Source organism: Daktulosphaira vitifoliae, unplaced genomic scaffold (assembly GCF_025091365.1).
Source record: "Daktulosphaira vitifoliae isolate Bord-2020 unplaced genomic scaffold, ASM2509136v1 Scaffold_2, whole genome shotgun sequence".
In the NCBI taxonomy this organism is placed as follows: Eukaryota; Metazoa; Arthropoda; class Insecta; order Hemiptera; family Phylloxeridae; genus Daktulosphaira; species Daktulosphaira vitifoliae.
In genome coordinates, this window is record NW_026099573.1 from 42634243 (window position 1) to 42645236 (window position 10994).

The 10994-nt window shown below is 34.3% G+C and overlaps 1 protein-coding gene across 1 annotated transcript in view; it reads left to right on the forward strand.

Moving 5' to 3' along the window:
* Positions 1–10994, forward strand: part of LOC126900004 (unc-112-related protein-like) — a 54018-nt gene extending 43024 nt beyond the window's left edge. Inside the window, exons 2-10 of the mRNA XM_050675340.1 lie at positions 6850–7083; positions 7166–7404; positions 7483–7664; positions 7869–8079; positions 8226–8404; positions 8528–8765; positions 8874–9092; positions 9186–9422; positions 9535–10994. Coding sequence (XP_050531297.1) covers positions 6850–7083; positions 7166–7404; positions 7483–7664; positions 7869–8079; positions 8226–8404; positions 8528–8765; positions 8874–9092; positions 9186–9422; positions 9535–9735 — 1940 coding nt within the window. The 3' untranslated portion in view covers positions 9736–10994. The remainder of the gene's footprint in view (positions 1–6849; positions 7084–7165; positions 7405–7482; positions 7665–7868; positions 8080–8225; positions 8405–8527; positions 8766–8873; positions 9093–9185; positions 9423–9534) is intronic.

Consider the following 10994-nt stretch of genomic DNA (forward strand, 5'->3'; position numbering starts at 1 on the left):
AATTCAGCATAAATTTTTGTTCATTCCGCACAAAAACCGGTACTAGTGAAAAGACTAATTTCTGCAGTAGTATTGTTGTTAATTACTGACGTGTATAATGATACACACGTGTTTAAAAAAAAAAGCGTAGGGTACATTTCTGTACACGAACGTCGTATGTTACACGCCTATTTTCGAGTTGTTGATGTTAATTTTGTTATTAAAACGAATTGATTACATTGTCAGTTGGCGTTGGCAATTTTACCGGAGCGGAAATTCTATGCGTTTCGAGTAAATCTACTAAATAATTTTCAACTTGACTGGAAGCCAATTTTTTTCATAAACTCAACATGCGCATAGATTCCATTAATAATGATTACCATAACTTCTAAAACACGAAACAGCTCGTGTCTAATAAAATTCCACAAATCAACTTGTAAAACAAATTCCTTCCTACGAGTATTACGCGGATTTTCCTTTTGAGGAGGAAAAAATCTCTGAAATCCATCGTTTTCCTTTTACGGGCTACCAATACCCAATTTAAAGACTAGATTCAATTACCGTCTGCACTCTCTGATCTATATTTTAATGTCATGTAAGTGTAATAAAATAAGATCAAATGAAAATCGAAACACATGCGCGAACGCATTGCGGTAACCGCATGGGAAATAATATTACTATGGACAGTGTGATGGGCCAAATCCAAAACACTGGCGCCGGCCGCCGAAATATGAGTAAAAAGGCGACCTCGTCTGTTGTGTCTAATAACCACCACAGAGTAATTATTACTATTTGGCTTCTCTCTAATAACTTTTAACGGTATTTTTAGGATTGTCGTATGCTCTTTTTCTTTTTTGAATTTTCTAGAAATTTGCGAAAATATATCATATTTGTATTTAAAGTAATCGCAAGCCTAAGAGTGCGAAAAATCGCTTAAAGCGATCGTATCATGTTACCAAGCGTTTATTTGCTTTAGCAAATGTACAGTCAATTTTCGGTTTATCTCAATTGTGAGAATACTATGTTTATTTTCTAATAAAAACCATTCAGATGGTCTTTTCATAACTGACCACATATCATAATTGCGCAAAATTTTAATTACGGTTAAACCAATTGGCCAAGAAGGTCGTTCGAGCTGAGTGATCCTTAACGAATGATAAATTCGACATTTGTTTTAGATTAGCGACAATATTAGAAACGTTATACTTGACCAACAATGTAAGTCGCAATAAGATGAAAATTGACGGCCAACTGTTAATTGTTACAAATTTACACAGATCGCCTTTAAAGCAAATAATTACTCTAACGCTATCGTCATCACGAACGCGAGTTTGTTAACAATGTGTAATTACAGTCTGTTGCATTTTTTAGGCGAATTACCGGTACCAATAATTGTATAGATCGTTTCAAGTTTTTTAAAAATTCAATTTTACTTGGCTCGCAACTGATCCATGGCCGTCCACGTGACCGATTAACGTGTAATACTAGTAAACCTAATATTATGCCACTTACATAACATCCATAAGTAATTACCTGAGGTTTTCCGTATTAACTGCGCGTTAACCTGTGGAACATCATTAACCCCCGGCCGCGTCCAAACGAGTTGTAAATCATTTATAACGTCTTCGGGGATGACCCGCCTTTTCTATTATTGGTGTTATCTACCCTATTGAACTGGAATTACCATAGGTGGTAATGAACGAACACTCGATCACCGTTGCCGCCAACTATGAAGAAGCCACGAAATGCCCCGGGTGGATTTTTTAACCGGCATCACATTGGTAAAATAAACGTTTTTCACTTGTCCGCAGCAAGACAAGACGAAAACGTTTAACAGTACTGTGCACGCGTGTATAAACCGTGTGGTGTGTCACACACGAGGAATATGTAGGACTTTTCCGTGTATCCGGACATCACTCTCGGATGAAATAGTTTTGTCCAGCGATTCCATTCATCATGGCGAGAAAGAGGTAAATGTGTGTTGTTGTTTCAACGGCCCCTTCGCTTCACGATCAATGCCATTAACTACTCGAAACAAAAACAACCGTAGACTTGACTCTCCATGTAAAATAATGTACGAGCTTGCATACCTCTCAACACACGAACTAGACCGTTACATGTATGCGTATCGTGTGTGTGTCTACTTTAGTAAACGTGCGGTGTTTATGCTGGCAACTATGGCAAACAATAAATCATCATAATAATAAGAAGTATTCTCATCAAAAATCGTTTTGTAACCATCCGACTCGTCTAAATAAGTCCAGAATCAAAACGTATACTATTCCATTAATTTATGATTTATTGTATTTTGACCAAGAAATATTAGTGTTTACTTTTTTGTCATCTAATGACTCGTATTGTTATTGTATGCATCCCAACGCCGCCTATCAAACGACGTAATTCGACAGTGCCGACTAGTCCAACAGCAGTACCGACAGACACATTCTTGAATCAATATTAGATTTTGTCTCAACTGAAAAATCGTTTCAATTTAACAATTTTTGCGGTATTTACTATCAATCGACTATTTTGTCACCTTGCAACCTAAGTAATTCAATAAGTGAATTGTTCTGTATTGTTTTCCTCTGCTATGAGACTTCGAGTATCATTCATTCGCTATGGAAGAAATCTAGACTTATATAAACACTGCTAAGCTATTAGCAAACAGAAGGGACACCAAATCGAAGAATTTGAAAACGTTCGATGTGTTTCCGGCGGTTTACGACCAAAAAGTAGTGTTTTTTTCTTTTTGCAAAACCGAACGATTCTTTTGTTAAGTATAACAAAAACGTATTCAGAGAGCGTGTTTAAAATTTGATATTGTTGTTATGAGTATACGGCCGCTTTAAAGTCTTGCCGAAGTGCGCGGGCTGGTAATTCACGTTTGCGGTTGTTGTTTTTATGTTTTGTGTTTGACCGTAGCCGCCTCTTCCTGCGATGTTGTTTTGCATACGAATTGTACGATAACGTCATTATCCAGCACGCGTCCGGTAACTCTTAGAAGGAGGAAATACTAAAGATCCGGACAAGACGTACATATAGTCCCAAATTCGGAATATTGTGATCGCCAGCAGTTGATAACTTCGAGCCCGAGGGTATTTGATCTGTTCGTGGGAAACTGCTGTTTGTGCGGTCCGACGTTTGACGCCGTGTGCATTGCGTACATGTAGTGTACCATGGCGTAGTTTAAATAATAACGATAATAAAATAATGTAATATTATATATGCATGGTCCGAACGTATATAGTATAACAGGTTGGGCCGTCAGGCGTCACTGCGGCTTACAGTATTTAGATGGTGCGGTACCATGCAGACCTGACCGACGGCCGTAGTTTACCATATAAAGAGAAGAGAATTTTGACTCGGGCCGAAGATGAATGCAAGACGGAAAATAAAGAAATTCCGTTGATCGTCTTCTGTAAATAGACAAAATAATAGTATTGTCAAAATGACGTGAAGACCACCGGGAGAGTACCTAAAAAAATGTTGAACAAAAAGTCAAACGGCGTTAAACAGATCTGGCATAATAATCGCTACCGAAAACTGTGATTCGATTTGTTCGAAGTTATATCCAAAACCCTTAACCGGTAAAAAAAAAAATATTTTTTTACCGATAAAACGTTTTCTGCAGTACATATATTGCATTAATGTGGTGAGTTTACTTGTTTATTGTACAGTTAAGCAATATTATTTTGTTCATTCCATCAAAAAAATCTCATTAACTACAATTACTATACTATTGTCTGGTTATATAGGCAGCAACAGTTCATTTAAACTGGTATCTCTCTGTGTCGGATGAACAATTACAACCCTTTGCTAAAAAATAAATTTATTATTATCGTTTAGAGTATAATTTTCTCCCCGTTCGCGTAGGTACATAATACAACCAAAATCAAAACACCATTTAAACTGTACGTTCACGGTGCAATTGAGATCGATCGTATCGATACCAATTCTTTTTTCAAAAAAACTCAACCCTTCCTCTATAGGGACGACCGTTTTTTAGTCTTTGAATTTTATCGCCTCCGGTGTATTTATTTCCAATTATTTTAATTCGTCTTAACTACTAGTGCTTCGCATCACTGACTCAATGTAAGCCGCAATATTGTAAAAACGATGTTGGTTCACACCCCAAAAACTTGAACGGCCTCTGCGAATTTCATTATTTTCCCTCGTTAAAGTCCCTCGCGTTTACCGTCTCCGCAGTGGATGCATTGCGCGAACCGACCGACCACCACGCCACTATATTCGATACATCGACTAGATATTGTGTATTTATTATGCCAATGCTCATCGAACCTTGTTCAGCCCAGAAATCAAATTAATATTTACATCTTCGCCGTATTGGATTTGCACACAAACGACTAAGGCCAGTAATCCCCTCGACAAAACGTCACCATGATGTGTGCAGTTCAGTGCGGCACTCGATTTTCTGCACTGACCCTATTTTTCGATTTCGCGCGTTTATTGTTTGTAAACAGAATGTGTTAGATACGAATCAATCTGATTAAAACAAAGTGCGGATGATACAGGGATGACTTAAATCTTAGCAAGAGCGTCGGTGTGTTACACAGAAATGTTTTCATGAGAGCGACCAAGTACAACGTCCGTCAAATTGTGTTTATATTTTTTCACCTAAACAAACGCAATGATAACGTTTTTGTAATGTCGTCGTCTTAGCAAGGCCAACTGCGAAGTCGGACTGACTCCATATAAGGTTGGTCTACATCTAGCTTTCTCATTGGCGGATTCTTCAGAGCTGCTCTCTCTCATCAGGCCGACATTAAATTAGCTACGACCTCGTAAAATATTTTCCAAAGGTCGAACGACCAAATGTGCATGTGGCATCTGTTTGTTTATATTTTCGTACAAGTTTTATTTTGCCTATCTAAGCTTAATTGACAGACGGCGAACAACAAATTCTGGCCTAATACGGCCTCTGTTGATAAATCACTTTAGTACGTTGTGAAATAAGTAAATAATTTTCATTTCGATACGCTTAATCGATTAAATGACGTTTTTTTTTCAACTATAAGAACAATGTATTTTTCGCTGGTTTTTTCCTCGTCTGTTGGTTATTGTGAGGATTGAAGAGACGCGAAGCCGGAGAAATACAGAGAAAGTCCTCTGTCCAACGACGTGTGCCCCCCTCAGCTAATAATACATGGATATGGACAGATATATTCTACATAGGTATACTGCTGGCTTTAATGTTTGTACCAGGACAGTCGTCGCCGGGGTATGGACGAGCAACACGAAGAATTCAGTTTCCATAAATGGCGCATGCTTACGGTAAAATCGTTATGCCACCACCGACCATGTGTGTGTAAATTGATCAAAGCGGCTCTGCTTTTACTGCTGCAGGACTAGCAATATTATTTTATATACAAGTATAAGCGCTTCGTGTACACAGTTATCTTGCCCGGTGATTCCAAAGACTACCCTGCCGTACATATGGTTTTTAAAGTTAAATTTCATGTGCCCACGTTTAAGCTTTACCTGTGGGTAATTTTACTGCCATAGATATATTTTTAATAATTAACTACCTGTTCTTATTAGTAGTTGTAGGTATTGTTATAATGAATTGTCGTGTAATTTATATCGTGACTTGCGTTATTTAATTATTTCCTTTAAATTTCTTTACATTTTTCGAGTTTGCCAAAATGCCAAATATAACAATTTTAAATTACAATTAAAAAGTGATACAGATCGTACAAGCAATAGAGTAATGTTTTCCTCTACTACTACTACAGTACTTGAAATATAAATAAAATCACTTTTCTCAGGCTCGGCATTATATTTTACTAGATGAAAAATTATCACCGAGAAATGTGCTGGTTAATAGTCTAGTTGTGGCTGCAATGATGACAGGCACAAATAACGACCACGCCGCCATCGCGACCATATATGGATTGTACAATCCAAAGTATTTCAATCGAAGTGTGTAGTGATTGAGCTTATTATTAGTCAGATATTTTACAACTTGATACACAGTACAGGGTGTTCCATGTCTAATGATGCTCTAAGCGGCCCACTCTGAATTCAATTCACATTTTATGCATTTCTTTAAGGAATGCAATTTTCATTATATTATTTCTCAATTAATCAAAAGGTCAATGGCGTAAAGTAATACACAGGATAGTTTATTAAACGAATCTGTTATTTATAAATTTTTACCCGTTTAGGAAATAATAGTTTACAGATAAAATACTTCTAAAATCATATGACGTTTTAGTGGGTGCCTGTAAAACAATGACATACGAAAAATATTACAATTGAAGAAATTTATTTGTGTGTTTTGAACTTTTTAGTAACATTTTTCGCATATATAGATAATTAGGATTTGGGTTAAGAGATGTAAGCGGAAACTTTTAGTAATTCCATTAGTATTGAACCATAAGATAGTCATAGATCTTCGAAAACCTTTTACTCTTATTAAATCGTATTCCCGCAGATATTTAAAATCTTTATTTTAATCGCTTTAGACATAGTTAAGGATATTTTACGTCCTACCCCGCATAGAGTCATTAAACACGGCTATATATTCTTCGTGTTAGAAATAGAATGCATTTTTATTGTTGACAATAAAGCTACACTACTCAACGACTCTTCGCTTTTTTTCTCTTTTAGTGATTTCATTAGCCGTTTCAAAAATCGGTTTGAAGTATTCTGCTCATATAATTGGCTCTTAAGGATTTAGTGAAACCATATTCGCTTCAGTCGTGTATTCTTTGACCTAAAATCTTTATTTTCAAGTATAGTCGTGTATACAAGATTTATTCTTGTTAAAAGCAGTTTAAAATATAACTACATAAATCAATAATTTTAATAATATTTATGAGTTCTAATTAATATACATATATTTTACAGATATCGCTATGGATTGGTCAGATCACGCATTGTGGTGGCCTACTCGTAATTCATGGCTGACCAGAACACGATCTACTTTGGATCAATATGGTGTTCAGGCAGACGCAAAATTACAATTCACAAGAATGCACAAGACAGCGCGGATCCAATTACCAGATCTTCGTTATATCGACATGCGTGTAGATTACTCCATCAAAACTTTCAATGCTGTCATACAAATATGCAAAGAACTAAGTAAGCAATAAATATATTATACATTTATAATATGTGGGTGTATATTACAGTATAATATTCTAATTCGAAATTTGTATTATAGATATCAGACACCCCGAAGAACTTTCATTGTGCAAACCTCTCGAAGCGCATCATTTAAAACAAAATTTAAAACAAATGCACTATAATGGAAGCCAAGTGCAAACTCCTGTAGATACAAATACTTTTATTGCAAATAGTCAAAGTCCTTCAGGTTCCGTCGGCAGTTTAGACATGTCATCTTCACCGTTCATCTGTGCTCCTTTAAAAAATCATTCAACTCCTGTTAATTCACCTGTATCCGTAAGTTTACAACATGATCCTTTACAAACTCATTCCACGTTTAGTTTTATTATTGTTAAGTAAAAAATCATTTTTTAGCATAATGGAACATGGAAGAAAAGTTACAGTAAAACGGAATTAAACGGCAATGTGACATCTTTAGAAATGTTGAATGGATCTTTAGATACATCTCTAGCCAACAGCCCCTCGCCAAATAACGATATCCGAAACAAAATGCTACGGCCAAAATCTTTGATAGAAAAAGCTAGAATGAACGTTGCGTAAGTCAATCAATAAAACAGTTATAAAGATTTTGGTACATTTTATTTTACCATTCAGTGTAAAAGTAATCATGTTATACTGATTTTTGAGCATTTGCTTTCAATTGTGTACGAGTATTGAAGATTCATTGCAAAACATGTTACATTCACTGACTAATAAAATATATTCATCAATTTTTTTCAATTTTTCATCAATTGTTTTAGATGGCTTGATTCTTCTTTATCAATCATGGAACAAGGCATAAGGGAATTTGATACATTGAAGTTGCGTTTCAAATTTTATTCGTTTTATGATTTAAATCCCAGGCTAGATTCAGTTAGAATTAACCAAATCTACGAACAAGCGAAATGGAGTCTACTTAATGGAGAAATTGACTGCACCGAAGAGGAAGCGTTTATGTTTGCTGCATTACAAGTACATATATTTTTTTCATTTTTCGCACCATAGAAAATAAATATATCTACACGTATTTAATGTCGATATATTTAACTATTCTAATTATTATTGCGATTGTAATTTTTGAATTAAAAACAAAAATATAACGAAATATTTTTTCATAGTTACAAATAAATTTAAAAGCTGGTGTACCTCAGCCTTTAATAGAGCCCGTTGGCGGCGAAGATGACATTGATGCTGCCTTATCAGATCTACAAATTACATTGGAAGGTTTCCAACCGCCTTCGAGCATTAGCAGCATGAACTATGCACCCGAACTTTCAGACTACTTGAGATTTTTTAAGTACGTATTGTTGCAACTTATTAATTAGCATAAAATATATGCTGGTATAATATTCTTAAATAGACCATAATATAAATGAAATCGTAATTTTTATCACGTCTAATATTATTTTATACGCGACAGGCCTAAGAAATTTACCCTCAAAGCTTTCAAACGATATTGGTTCACTTGTCGAGATTTGCACTTGAGAATGTATAAAACGGCAGAAGAAGCACAAATGGGCGCTCCACCAGTGCACAGTGTCAGTTTAAAAGGTTGCGAAGTCACACCAGACGTTAACATTTCCCAAAACAAATTTGGCATCAAATTGGAAGTGCCTAGTTCTGATGGCATGACTGAGATGTGTATCAGATGTGATACTGTAAGTAGATATTTTTATGTGCACACATATCTAAACACAGAAATAATTTTAAGTTTGTTTAAATGAAGAATATATATATATTAACCTGTTCTATTGATGTATATTTAGGAAGAGCAATATGCCAAATGGATGGCTGCATGCAGAATAGCGGCCAAAGGACGTCCGTTATCAATTAACACGTACGAGTCTGAAGTCAAATCTATCAAAGCTTTTCTAGAAATGCAACATCCAGCTGTCATACAATCGCCCGTCATTAGTCCATCATCGTTAGATATCAATACCGAAGACTACATACCTCATAGATACGCTAGAAAACTTAAAGGCAAAGTAAGTGTTTTTATTATTTTTCTTTTAAGGTTTGATTTAGCTACTATTAGACCATCATAGATAAGGTTATTAATATATTTAAATGATTTTTAGTTGGTACAACGCGTTTTGGAAGCCCACTCAAACGTCAAAGATCTAAACTTAATGGAAGCTAAGATGAACTACATCAAAGCGTGGCAGTCGTTACCCGAATTCGGTATTTCTCTATTTGTTGTCAAATTCATGGGACACAAAAAAGACGAGTTGCTAGGAATAGCATATAACCGGCTTATGAGAATGGATATTTCCACGGGAGACCATATAAAAACTTGGAGATTTAATACAATGAAGGTGCGCATTTTAAATTACAACCCTTTAGGATCATTGCAAAAGTGTTTTTAAACATTGTATAACTTTTCTTTACATGTAGTACTTATGTTTAATACATTAATCACTTTTACAGGCATGGAACATCAATTGGGAAGTGAAACACATGATGGTACAGTTCGAAGAAGGTAACATAATTTTCGCCTGTCAGTCGGCCGATTGCAAAGTAATACACGAATTCATTGGCGGCTACATCTTCTGTTCGATGAGATCTAAAGAAGCCAACCAGACACTTAACGAGGAACTTTTCCACAAATTGACTGGCGGGTGGTCTTAATCATATCACTTAATCTAGTTAGGCTTTCATAACTATTGACCGACCGCTATCTCGAATTACCTAACCATTTAGTTGTATAGCGACTTAAAAATCAACTTTATGTATATTGTAGCACAGTTGTTTTTCACAATATTTCAATATGTTTAGTGTCACGTTTCGCCTTAACAGTTTTTAACTTTAATGAGATATGTTTATTTGATGTATGTTTTATTTGTCCTAAGTCTGAACGATAACAAATGGTGGCAACCTACACTAGACGTTAATTATATTATTTCTATAATAATTGTTTTTTCTGACACACCTCGCTCGTGTTAGTTATTTATTACAAATAATTTAATTGTTTTCAAACAAAATTAATTATTTTTCTTTGTTAAACTTAAAATATATTGTATGTAAAAGTATTAAAATTCATATTGTAAGTAGCAAACATGTTATAATATTTTAAGTAAACAACTGTGGGACGTTAAGTAAATTAGTGTTATAAAATATAGTAATCGTTTTTAAAAATTTGCCATAGTATATTACAAATTGTTATTGTTGTAATGTCGTATGTGTTTGACTACTGGCGTCGTGTAATTATTTAAGATGATAAATTTAATTGCATGTCGTTTTACAGTAAACTTTGTAGTCAAATGAAGCTTTTATCATGAACTGTTGTATTCAAAATTGTAGTCATCATAATGCCATTTTGTTTAATTTGAGCTAAATAATTGATTAATTGTTATATAAACATTGTTAAAACTAACAACACACACTAAAAGTGTTGAAAATTATATTTTTACTTACATTTTTACAAATTATTATATTTTTTTATGGATGAATAATTTATAGTATTATATAAATATTCGAAAACGGCGTTATCTACGAACAACCTAACAACGAATTTTAGTGGTATTATAGGTAAATGTCACTGACTTAATAAATGTATTTTATTTCTCAATTCGCGTTTAAAATACTTAAATTAGAGTACAGGTTAATAATTGTGAAACGTTCTTTAATTTAATGACCTTATGAATACTAACTACCACAAAATTTAATTTTATTACAATTTTTTTTTCTCGCCCTTTTTACTATGTTATTATAAGTAAATGTTATTTAAGATTATCAATGTCATAATTTATAGGATTAGAAAGGTGCTTCATACCAAAACCCTCTTTGTAACACTGTTATAACATTGTAACTTAATTGTTGTTGTCTTAATTTTTGTTTTAAATGTGAATTTATTGTGTATATAAATATATATATTATATTTTATAATA